Below are 13,108 nucleotides of genomic sequence, written 5' to 3' on the forward strand. Positions count from 1 at the left end.
CGACGGTTCCAAATGCCGTCGCGGAAAGGGGTAAAAAACCGTTTGTTTAGGACCGACGCGCACTAGTGATGAGTAGGGTTTTACCTCTATCAGAGGGCCTTAACCTGGGTAAAATCGTCTCCTGTTTGCCCTTCGACCTAATCACCACACCGAGATACCCTACCGAGGGATCTGTCGAAATCATCTCAGAGAATGGTGGCTCATGCAGGTCCCGCGTGGAGAACACAGAGATCTGATGGGATCTTTGATGGACGTCGATGCAGTCTATGTGCCAGGTAAACTCTTTGTCTTTGTCGTGGTCTCGTTTGTCGCCGATTCGATCGGACAAATCAGCCACTTTATTTTTTTTCCTTGCGTTGTATTCAATTGTGTAATTGTAACTAAGTAATTTAGCCAATAGTTATGTTGAATACCTTTAGTTTTTGAAGTACCACCAAAGTAGTGTCTCCGGTTCTTTATGTTAGTACACTATATATAGTCATGTAGCCTTTTGTATCTATCCCAATATATAAGAGGTTTCCTGCATATTTTCTGCATATATATAAGGCAATGGGTTGTCCCTGTTGGCTGTTGCATTAATATTTCTCATACGTCATATCTAGTCATAGTGGTTTTCAGAAGTTCAAAGGGTCATTGCTCCTGTCCACTTAAAATTACCTTTCTTCAGTGCTTAATACAGGGGCTTCCAAATAATTCTGTAGTTTCTAATGAACCTCCAGTAGTAGCCTGCAAGACCATGAAGCTTCTAAGTTGTGTGACACTTGCAGGTGTGGACCAAGCTGCAATAGCCTGTAATGTAGAAGGGTTTGTTTTAACTTAGAAGTCTGAAGCACCTCCATTTACAGTAATAATGTGCCCCAGGTAGTCCACTTGTTTCTGGCCAAAAGTGGATTCGGACATCTTTGCGCACAACTGATTCTATTTTGAGTATTTCAAATACTGCTCTCAAGTGTTCAGTGTGCTCTTTAGAGAGCTACATATGGGCAACTGGAGTCTGGGCGTAGAAACAAGGAACAAGCTACCATGACGAGTGCTTAAGCTTTTAACTTCTTTCGTTTTGAACACTTTAATGGCACATCGGCAAAATCAGTAACGGCCCACCAACAGTACCCAACGGCCCATGTAGGATGCCAGCAGCAGGCACATCATACGGAAAATGCTATTTGCCGCTCGCTGCGTCAAACTGCCGGCGCTTCACACAGGCGAGCGATCGAGCAGCGACGCAACGGGCCGGCCCGTTTAACCGTTCCAACGCCCCCAGTTTTGTGAACCTTCTAGCGGTTCCCAGCTGGTTTTTTCTGGTTTTGGGAAACTTCTACAAGGTTCCTTGAATCGGTTTTTTCTTTATTATGTTTATTCTATTTTTTATTTTCTTTCTTTTCTCTCATTTTCCTTTTTCTGTTTTTTTCTTTTGTTTCTATTTCGGCTTTTATTAATTTAAAATTTGCGCACAGTTCATAAAAAATTCACGGTTTCAAAGTTTGTGCATAATTCAAAAAATATTCACTGTTTCAAAATCTGTTCACCATTCAAAAAATGTTTACGGTTTTAATTTTTGTTCACAATTTTATAATTTTGTTCACGAATTTTGAAATTTCATCATATTTCACAATTTGTTCACAATTCAAAAAAAATTCATAATTTTATAATTTTGTTCATGAATTTGAAATTTGTTCATGTTCGAAAATTTGTTCACAATCCAAAAATGTTCACGGTTTTCAAAATTTGTTCATAGATATGAAAAATGTTCAAAAAAATTTAATTTTGTTCACAAATTTGATTTATTCATGTTTTAAAATTTGTTCAAATTAGAAAAAAGATTACGGTTTCAAAATTTGTGCAGAATTCGGAAAATGTTCACAAATTTATAATTTTGTTCATGAATTTGAAATTTGTTCATGTTTCAAAATTGTTTCACAATTCAAAAAATGTTTGCAGTTTCAAAATTTGTTTGCAGATTTAAAAAAATCGCGGTTTTATAATTTTGTTCACGAATTTGAGTTTTATTTATGCTTCAAAATTTGGTCACAATTCAAAAAATGTTATGGTTTCAAAGTTTGTTCAAAATTCGAAAAATATTCATAATACTTGTTCATGAATTTGAAATTTGTTCACAATTCGAAATTTTAAACTTTGTTCCCAGTTGGAAAAATGTTCAAGGTTTCAAAATTTCGTCACAATTTTTAAATATGTTTGTGGTTCCAATTTTTTTTCAGAATTTGCCAAAAAAAAACTCCATTTTTCAACGTTTGTCCTTAAATTCTAAAAATGTTCGTAGTTATAATTTTTTGTTCAGCATTTCATGAAATGTTTTACTTCTTCAAATATTTGTTCAAAAATCCAAATAATGTTTGCGGTTTAGAATTTCATAATTTTTTCACGTATTCAGAAAGATATTTATGTTGCCGAAAATGTGTTCAGAAATTCAGAAAATGGCGCATTTTCAAAATATAACACTTCCATAATAAAGTACACTTTTGTCGAAACACCTTCACAATTTTTGTTCTTGTTGTTTGAAATGTTCACAAAATCTTCACAATCTGTTTGAAATTTCAAATTTTGTTCACATTTCCTCAAATATTCTTTTCGTATTTTCCGAAATGTGTTCAAAAACCTATATGCTACCGTACATGTACAGAAAATAACATGCAAGTGGGATTATCCCGAAATAGTAATAATAAGTTCTTAAATACATTAGCGATGCTCTATTGGACATATGCAGCCGCTTGCTCTGGTGGCTAGCAGCCCTTGTGTAGCAAACAGACGTCGCGGGTTCGAGTCCACGCGCGGGGGTAACTTCGTTTTTTGCGATTTTTACCGCTGAGACACATCACGCGTGCCTCTCACTGGGCCGGCCCAGTCGCACGCGTCTTGTGCGGCGCGCTCGCTATTTGCCGCAAAAGGCGGCGCATAGGAGGTCCCACAGCATACGACATGATCATGCGTGCAATCGAGAACATCATATAAGCAGATTTTGCTACAGCCTCCGATCCGTACTACTTGTCGTTCAAATAGATATATCTAGATCCATTTGAGCGACAAGTAATATGTATCAGAGGGAGTATTAGAAAAGAAAGAGAAGACATGCAGCTCTACTTCGCAGGTACAATACAAGTGCACATCTGTAGTTATTCGATGAGGACATTACAGATTCAATGGGAAAAATCCCAACCCAGATTCCTAGAGCTGCCACAGAGTTTAGATTGAATCCATGTTAACCTGTTCATGCCTCTTGTACATCGCCAGGCGTCGCAGCAGTCTACTGATTGAGTCTATAGCCTCTTCCTCTGAAGGCAGTAGGGCCTGTGTTAGCTGGCCGGACTGGAGAGTTTGCCTGCACGCCCAACCTGAATCGAGCAACAATCTTGTGTCTGTGCAAGTGCAGCATGTTAAGGAGCCAACGAGCATATATCACTGGGAATGAAGTAATAATATCATAAAAGCTGTAGTAAACAATGTTGGTAGGTAACTATGATTGAGAGAAAAATGCTTCATTAACCATAAGGATACACCCACATAGGAGTCTTGAGGTAGTTCTTTCCGCTAGCTAGCGGATACAACACTGTAAAGAAGTAGTACAGATGTCCAACCATAATGCCCAAAAGTCCAGGCAGTATTGGAGAGCCAAATATCACATCCAATCCAAGCATAGCCCATGGTAGATAAAATGACTGCACAAATAGTAAGTACATTTACGACATGAGTATATTCAATCTAGGGCAGTTCTGTGACACTATCAAGCACTTAATAATAGTATGAGAACAAGGCATTACCCTCAATTGGACGAGGCCATACATGCTTATCTGAGAGTTTGGGTACTCTCGGCTCCAGACATAAAGAAGCATGCTAACCATAGGAATACCCAACAAATAAGTCTCGAGATAGGGAATAGCAGACAGTACCTGAACCAATCAAGATAGAAATAAATTTAACTCTTAAGAGAATTGATTCATTTGTTTGTAACACGTAACAAGTAGGAGTGCCACTAACCAGTAACGAGGTTGCACCAAATATCATCATCCACAAGAAATCTGCTGTCCGCTTCTCAAATGAACCCTTCTCCAACTGCACACCATATCTTGCTCTACATGGCAACATACATAAACAATTTCAACCAACAGCTGCCAGTTTATCTTTATAATATTCTGAAAGTAACTGTTTATAGTAATTGTGATTAATAGGTAATTGACAAGACTTACATCATCAGAAGGCGAATACCAAAGTTGATGGAGAACTTGCCCAGGAAAAAGAAGCTTGTAAATAGCCTCCATATCTGCGTGGTCCAAAATTGAAGATTATTGTACAATCTCAAAGCAGGATCATAATGCGCTTGTTACAAATAACTAATGCAAGAGAGAGAGCATGAGCAGATGCTAACCTGAAAACTCTTGAACACATAGGGATAAGAAAAATAAAGAAGGCCTGGGTCTAGTATCTGGAGCTGAACCAGCACTGTGGTAAAGAAACACAATGTCCCATATGCCTTGCTTATTGGTGGAAGTGAATTGTAGTACCTGAAACAGGAAATTAAGTCCTCAATTTTTCCGTACTGCCAAGATTGAACTAATGCAGAAAAAAATGAATAGCTCATCCACTGCGATAATGATTCAGCGTCCTAACCTATTTCTCTCAATATGCACCCATCTTAACATGTCACCATGCATGGGAGAAAACCCACCCCAACATGCAACCATTCATGGGAAAATGTTTAGCCATTTCCTTTCTATTATGCTACTTATACCCAACATTTTTTTACTACTATACAATAATCAAATACAATAAATTACATGTATTTTCAGTTTCAGTTCTCGTATTATTAATACAAATATTCATGTTCTATATAACCAAATCTCATTGAAATATAGTGCAATCAATCCCCGCAGCAACACGCTGGGTATCATCTCTGTTTTCCTATTAGAAGTGAACCACAAAGCTAAACTGCAGCTGCTGAAGTGAAGAATTTATATTCTTGTCTTCTAATATTAGAGATATCTAAACTATTTTTAATTCCAGTGAAAAGTTCATCCAGTACAATCATGATTCAGTAATTGTGATGTACATCACGGAAGACATTAAATTACACATCAGAAGTATTTATCACAAAGGAACAAACAAGAGAATTTTGCAAATAAAACTTTAAGGTGATATACATTAATAGTGCAAAATAAATGCATGGGGCAAACCAACAAAAATCAAGTCAGCCTATATAAACAGAGTAAAGCCCTTACACAAGAGAACTAATTGGTGTCAAACTGAGCTCAAAATTTGCCATATCCAAATCTCAGTTCTCAGTTAACAAATCTAGATAACAACCTTTTAAGCAAAGACAGTCATAGTGTATGAGAATCATACAAAATTAGTTCAACATTTCAAAATTATACCAAAAAGTGACTTCTTCTGACCAAATGTGTATCCTGGAAACTTCCAACACGGATACTTTCAACCATTGATGGCTCTTAGCGGCCAGAGCCTGATTGTATTGCAACTTTGCAAGCAAGTTGCAATGAGTCTGTAGTAGGTTCCCAACAAATCGGCACAAAAGATAATACCTCAATTCTTTTAAGTTGTTTTGGACATCAAGTTGGTCTCACGTGCAACCTTTGACGTATACCTTCTCCACTTGTATGAGAGCAGAAGTTATTAAAACTGACATAAAGTTATTTAAGCATTTCTTAACCAGTCTAGAAATTCATTTTTGTACAAGAAATCTAGATTTTTTTTAGGACATTAGTATCCGATGTTTCGCATTTTTCACTGCCAAAAGGCTATTGAACTGTACTAGCTATGGAACATTTTAATATTGAAGACGGCGAAATTCCAGAATATTGCACTTGGTGCTACTTGGGAACCATGCCTCCGAAACCAAAATTTACAAACCAAGAGAAACTTGTGGCCAACTACAGCAAACATCAGTGTAAGCGGACATCAGCCTCCCATGGACCATCCCAAAAAAACATCAGCATAAACAACCGAGCATCTGGGAGAATTGTTGTTCATGAGAACTACAAATTAGCTATTGAAACAACAAGCTTATAAACCAATGCGTCCCTTCGAATTGGCGCTAAGCTCCAGAACTACGGCCTAGCTGCTTACTGTCTCACAACTCACAACAATCAATTGGCAGAATCACCAATTCAGGGCTCAGTTATCCTGAAATAGAAAAGGCAGTCATGACCTCCTGCTCAAGTTTGAAAGACGAGCTCCCACTGTTCCCCATACATGTCACAAACTCACAAGGATAATCTCTTATGTACACCCAGTGGCGAAGGCAAGAATAATTTTTAGGGGTGGCAAAATTTATGAAGGAGAAAACCATGTATAATACAACTATGCAAGAGTTTGATAAAATACTAACTAGGTATGTATTATTTTGTGTTCGGAAGGTACAACCAAAAACTAATACTAACCAATTAGTTTCAACAACGTTCGGTGGGCGGTAACAACATTTGCTCCAAAACAAGTTCAGTTTCAATTATGTATCTTCCATACGTACTTGCCCTCGCTCTTCGACGTTTTCTGCATACTAGCCCAGTAGTTCTCACATCCTTGCTATCTAGCCCAACTCACCGGCCGGCCAGTGGTCGCTATGCTTGCTGCTGTTGTGTGCCTACCGCCTGCACACGTGATCACAACTCCACAATTGTTTCGACTTTCCGGGATTTTGTAACTGGCGGTCGCTATTTTTTTAGAGAACAGATTGAGCAAAACGACGATGCTTATAGGCCAGTCGGATCATGTATTCGTGTGTTTAATTCATTTGTGGGGTCAAATCACAACTCGCAAACCCAGTGACAAATGCATCAGGCCCACCAGTAGGCAGCAACCAGGCCTAACGCACACTGAATCACAACTCGCAAACCCAGTGACAAAGTTTACATGTACTGGTATGTATACTAGGTGTATTTGCAGAAAAATTTAGGTATGGCGGCTGCCAAACCTTGCCAGATACGAGCTGTGTAGTATATATATAACAGTAAAGCAAGAAGCAGATCAGACCAACGAAATAACACGAAACAAACTGCGCTAACTCTCCAAGGTAGTCCCAACCCTAACACAACTAAATTCGTCGCAAAAACATTTACAAAGTCACTAAAATACACTACAGCGTGTCCCGCCGCACCCACCCCTCGCTCCCTTGCAAAGCCAGCACAGTCACATCCAACTAGCTCAAGCATACGAAACTAGAGTTCAATCCGAACAATATTTCTCCAGCTCCTCCGTTAATCGCCCCGCCCAAACCATCGATCCCAATAAGAATAACCGCATCTGTGCCTAGGAATTTGAGAATTGAGCAAAAGACGATGCTAAACTTCTGTAGGATTCGAGAGGACTCACTCTGCGGGTGAAGACATCTCGTCGCGTGGGGGAGCGGCGATGGATTCGGATCTTCCAGGTCTCGGCCTCTCTCGGGTCTCGTCGTCAGTCTCGTGCTCGCTGGGCGTGGGCGGAGAAGTAGAATAAAGTGGTAGTCGCTTGGCGAGACTTCCAGAGGGGGGAAGCTAGATGGACCGTCGGATCCATGATCGGACGCATGCAGGTGGTTCGGACACGTAGGTGTAGGCTCTATGGCGCACGCCAGTGGCCGGGGCCGGGGCTTGGTGGTGAGGTGGTTCCTGTGACGTGGCGAGGAACTACGAGCCGTTGGATTTATGGGACCTGACGGTAAGATGGCCGGTCCATGATGGTAGTCCCTCCGTTTCAAAATAGATGAAAGGTACTTCTTCCGTTTTAAAATAGATGATTAATTTTTATTTATCTTGAAACGGAGGGAGTACAATTCATCAGAAAATAAAGTAGCTTGCCTTTCGTAGTATTCGGTGAAGGCAGCGCTGGTGAACTATGTATTGTTGTCGGTGATGATGTGGGGGAGACTTGTGTAAGATCTTACATTAGGTGAGATCAATGAGATCCATTTTTTTGGAAAAAAATCTAAATGTTCAAACATTCTCAAAAAAATTATAGACACACATCAATGGTTGATGGTTCAACCTTAAAAAGTTTTTTATAATAATTTTAGTTTTTTTAAATGTCTAAATATGATTTTTTGGGGTTGATCTCACGGTCTCACCTAATGTGAGATCTCATACAAGTCTTCCCCGTGATGATGTGATTCGCGACGCTGAAGGGGCACACAATCGCTCGGAGGAAGCTAATGGCGGTGTTGGCGGTGACCTTGACGATGGGCACGGCCTCCACCCATTTGGTGAACTTGTCGACGACATGTAGGTACTCGTAGCCCCCGACTGCCCGGGGCAAGTCCCCAAAGATGTCCAGCTCATAGACCACGAAGGGCTACGAGAGGGGGTGGTGTGGAGGGCCTGGGTTGACTAGTAGATCTGCTATGGATGGAGTTGGCACACCTCTCTGAAGGAAATATGCCCTAGAGACAATAATAAAGTTGTTATTTATATTTCCTTATATCATGATAAATGTTTATTATTCATGCTAGAATTGTATTAACTGGAAACTTGATACATGTGTGAATACATAGACAAAACAAAGAGTCCCTAGTATGCCTCTACTTGACTAGCTCGTTAATCAAAGATGGTTAAGTTTCCTGACCATAGACATGTGTTGTCATTTGATGAACGGGGTCACATCATTAGGAGAATGATGTGATGGACAAGACCCATCCGTTAGCTTAGCATAACGATCGTTAAGTTTTATTGGTAATGCTTTCTTCATGACTTATACATATTCCTTTCTCTATGAGATTATGCAACTCCCAAATACCGGAGGAACACCTTGTGTGCTATCGAACGTCACAACGTAACTGGGTGATTATAAAGATGCTCTACGGTGTCTCTGAAGGTGTTTGTTGGGTTGGCATAGATCGAGATTAGGATTTGTCACTCTGAGTATCGGAGAGGTATCTCTGGGCCCTCTATGTTTGCACATCACGATAAGCCTTGCAAGCAATGTGACTAATGAGTTAGTTGCGGGATGATGCATTACGGAACGATTAAAGAGACTTGCCGGTAACGAGATTGAACTAGGTATGAAGATACCGACGATCTAATCTCGGGCAAGTAACATACCGATGACAAAGGGAATAACGTATGTTGTCATTGCGGTTTGACCGATAAAGATCTTCGTAGAATATGTAGGAACCAATATGAGCATCCAGGTTCCAGTGTTGGTTATTGATCGGAGATGTGTCTCGTTCATGTCTACATAGTTCTCGAACCCGTAGGGTCCGCACGCTTAACGTTCGATGGCGATTTGTATTATGAGTTATGTGTTTTGGTGACCGAAGATTGTTCGGAGTCCCGGATGAGATCACAGACATGACGAGGAGTCTCGAAATGGTCGAGAAGTAAAGATTGATATATTGGACGATAGTATTCGGACGCCGGAATGGTTTGGGACGTTTCGGATATTTATCGGAGTACCGAGGGGTTACCGGAACCCCCCGGGGAAAGTAATGGGCCTACATGGGCCATACGGGAGAGAGAGGGGATCCCGCACGGGGTGGCGCACGCCCCCCATGGGCTGTCCGAATTGGACAAGGGGAAGGGGGTGCGGCCCTTCTTTCCTTCTCCCTCTCCCTCTCCTTCCCTTTTCCACCTCCGAAAGAAAGGACCCCCATGGCGCACCCCTTGGCCGGCCTCCTCCCTCTCCTCCTTTATATACGGGGGCAGGGGCACCCCAAAGCACATTAATGGTTGTCTTAGCCGTGTGCGGTGCCCCCCTCCACAGTTTACTCCTCCGGTCATATTGTCGTAGTGCTTAGGCGAAGCCCTGCCGGATCACATCACGATCACCGTCACCATGCCGTCGTGCTGACGAAACTCTCCGTCGACACTTTTCTGGATCAAGAGTTCGAGGGACGTCATCAAGCTGAACATGTGCAGAACTCGGAGGTGTCGTACATTCGGTGCTTGATCGGTTGGATCACGAAGACGTTCGACTACATCAACCGCGTTAAGCTAACGCTTCAGCTTTCGGTCTACGAGGGTACGTGGACACACTCTCCCCTCTCGTTGCTATGCATCTCCTAGATAGATCTTGCGTGATCGTAGGATTTTTTTTTGATATTGTATGCTACGTTCCCTAATAGTGGTATCAGAGCTAGATCTATGCGTAGATGATATGCACGAGTAGAACACAAAGTGTTGTGGGCGATCATAGTCATACTGCTTACACCAACGTCTTATTTGATTCGGCGGTACTGTTGGATGAAGCGGCCCGGACCAACCTTACATGACCGCGTTCATGAGACCGGTTCCACCGACAAACATGCAACTTGTTTTGCATAAAGGTGGCTGGCGGGTGTCTGTTTCTCCAACTTTAGTTCAATCGAATTTGACTACGGCCGGTCCTTGTTGAAGTTTAAAACAGCACACTTGATGAAAAATCGTTGTGGTTTTGATGCGTAGGTAAGAACGGTTCTTACTAGAAGCCCGTAGCAGCCACGTAAAACTTGCAACAATAAAGTAGAGGATGTCTAACTTGTTTTTGCAGGGCATGTTGTGATGTGATATGGTCAAGACATGATGTGATATGCGTTATTGTATGAGATGATCATGTTTTGTAAAAGTTATCGGCAACTGGCAGGAGCCTTATGGTTGTCGCTTTATTGTATGAAATGCAATTGCCATGTAATTGCTTTACTTTATCAGTATGCGTTAGCGATAGTTGTAGAAGCAATAGTTGGCGAGACGACAACGATGCTACGATGGAGATCAAGGTGTCAAGCCGGTGACAATGGAGATCATGACAGCGTTTTGGAGATGGAGATCAAAGGCACAAGATGATGATGGCCATATCATGTCACATATTTTGATTGCATGTGATGTTTATCTTTTATGCATCTTATTTTGCTTAGTACAACGGTAACATTATAAGATGACCCCTCACTAAATTTCAAGGTATAAGTGTTCTCCCTGAGTATGCACCGTTGCGATAGTTCGTCGTGCCGAGACACCACGTGATGATCAGGTGTGATAAGCTCTACGTTCACATACAACGGGTGCAAGACAGTTTTGCACGTGCAGAATACTTGGGTTAAACTTGACAAGCCTAGCATGTACAGACATGGCCTCGGAACACTGAGACCGAAAGGTCGAACGTGAATCATATAGTAGATATCATTAACATAGAGATGTTCACCATTGAAAACTACTCCATCTCACGTGATGATCGGACATGGTTTAGTTGATATGGATCACGTTGTAGCGACCAGACCTCAAATGGTCTGTGCTGCTGTGCACCAGTGTCATCCCTGGATCAGTAATGCTGACATGCACAGTACAAATGGAAGATTTATAACAGAGTAGCAATCACACACTTATTACATCGAATATTTCCAAAGAGATTAAGTATGATAAATATGGCTTAAGGCCATCTAAAAACGATAACAGCGGAAGACTTGGAAGATAAGTGAGTCCATCAACTCCAGCGGCATCACTGAGTATAAGACCACGACCTAAGGCACCTTACTCGTCGTCTGAAAAGTCTGCAACATGAAACGTTGCAGCCCGAAAACGGGTCAGCACATAGAATATGCTGGCAATGTAACACATGGAGAATACTGAACAATAACAATGCTATACTACATGCATATATGGTTGGTGGAAAGCTCTACGGTTAAGTTTTGCGAAAAGCCAATTTTTTCCTACTTCAAAGGAATAAATTTTATTTAACTATCATGGTGGTTGTGAAACATTGAGATGGTTGACAGCATCTCAATCCCAATTAAAAATCATCATTAACCCAACAAAATTAATTAAAAGTAACATGGTGATGAGATTCAAATGATAATCCAGGTACTAGATACTCAAATTGTCCATAACCGGGGACACGGCTAACCATGATTAGTTTGTACACTCTGCAGAGGTTTGCGCACTTTTCCCCACAAGACTCGATCGCCTCCGCTTGATTCTCGCACTGCATGATGTTTGAGAAACGGATGACCGAGACACAGTCTTTCAGGAACAATCACTCTCTACTCCGGGTGGACCGGTACACCTACTTTCCCCTACATCTGCTAGCCCACCTCTTCAAGAGATCATGTAACCTACTCAACTATGCTAGAGCCCATAATAGCTTGTGGCTGCACACGGAAGTTTCCAGCATGAATAATCTTATGATCCCTTTGAGCCTGGGTGGCGGTCCTTATACAAACAGACAACACTGGATTCTCCAGGTGCCTCAATCCACCCAGATGTGAGTTTTAGTTGCCACCTTAGGTAAACCATTATCAACAATCTCACATCTGTCATGAATATCACTCAAACCCAATCCACGTCTACAAGCATAGCATGGCAATATAATAGCAACGTAGAAGTAACTCCCAAGGGTTTGATAAGAGAACAGGTAATAGGTACTACCTCAACTACTTCCCAATACCCACAATTTAATTAGATCCTAATCATGCAATGTTTGAGGAATAGATCTAATGCAATAAAAACTGGGTATGGAAGGTATGATCAAAGTGTTACTTGCCTTGCTGATGATCCGCGAAACCTAGCGATTCGAAGTAACAAGCGGCACACTCCGGGTACTCTATCGCAAACAAACAAGCAGACAATCAGTACTCATCTAATGCACAGGTAAAACTCGAATGAAAGATCCAACGAGAAAGTTCAACTTAAGAACTCCGATTTGCAAAAAGAATCAACTCGAACGAAGCAACGAAAGTCAAACGGCGAAAGAAACAAGCTTCGTTTACTAATCTGGATCTACGTCAAATTTTACAGTAGCAAAAACTTGTTTGAGTAGGTTAAACGGAAAGAGAATTTCGAGACGAAACTCTAGGCGCTTGAATCGCCTGATTCTGATAAACGAGCAAAAAGTTAAACAGAAACGAAGATTCGATCAGAAATCGAGATCTGAGATAATCGCGGAAAAATCCGACGAAAAAGAAAAACGGACGAACGGTTAAAGAACGGACGTTCGTTAACAGAGAAAATCCGACGAACGCGTTCGTTAAAACGAACGGGTCGGTGAACGCTCACAAAATAACAAAACCGAAAAAAACCGATCTAGGTTTTTTTTTAAAACAAACGGTTTTTTTCTTTAAAAGAAAAACGGCAACCGACGGCGAGGTATACCTCGTCGGGGGCGGGCTCCGGCGGGGCTCGGCTGGCTCCGGCGAGGGGCGGCG

General features: G+C 41.4%; 1 protein-coding gene across 1 annotated transcript; it reads right to left on the reverse strand.

Annotated features, from left to right (window-relative positions):
* Nucleotides 1-3,072: 3,072 nt before the first annotated feature.
* LOC123180736 (derlin-1) lies at nucleotides 3,073-7,527 on the reverse strand. The gene is made up of 7 exons (XM_044592860.1): nucleotides 7,336-7,527; nucleotides 4,379-4,514; nucleotides 4,200-4,273; nucleotides 3,991-4,084; nucleotides 3,774-3,902; nucleotides 3,511-3,671; nucleotides 3,073-3,371 (listed from the first exon to the last, which is right to left on the reverse strand). Exons 1-7 carry the CDS (start codon nucleotides 7,350-7,352, stop codon nucleotides 3,260-3,262), a joined length of 723 nt encoding a protein of 240 aa, XP_044448795.1. The 5' UTR covers nucleotides 7,353-7,527; the 3' UTR covers nucleotides 3,073-3,259.
* Nucleotides 7,528-13,108: the final 5,581 nt, after the last annotated feature.

The sequence above is a fragment of the Triticum aestivum genome, chromosome 1D (assembly GCF_018294505.1).
Source record: "Triticum aestivum cultivar Chinese Spring chromosome 1D, IWGSC CS RefSeq v2.1, whole genome shotgun sequence".
In the NCBI taxonomy this organism is placed as follows: Eukaryota; Viridiplantae; Streptophyta; class Magnoliopsida; order Poales; family Poaceae; genus Triticum; species Triticum aestivum.

Coding starts and splice junctions, on each gene's coding strand:
- LOC123180736 (XM_044592860.1), bottom strand. Junction 4,274..4,378: donor ATGTGTTCAAGAGTTTTCAG/GTTAGCATCTGC, acceptor TGGACCACGCAG/ATATGGAGGCTATTTACAAG. Junction 3,672..3,773: donor ATGGCCTCGTCCAATTGAGG/GTAATGCCTTGT, acceptor CTATTTGTGCAG/TCATTTTATCTACCATGGGC.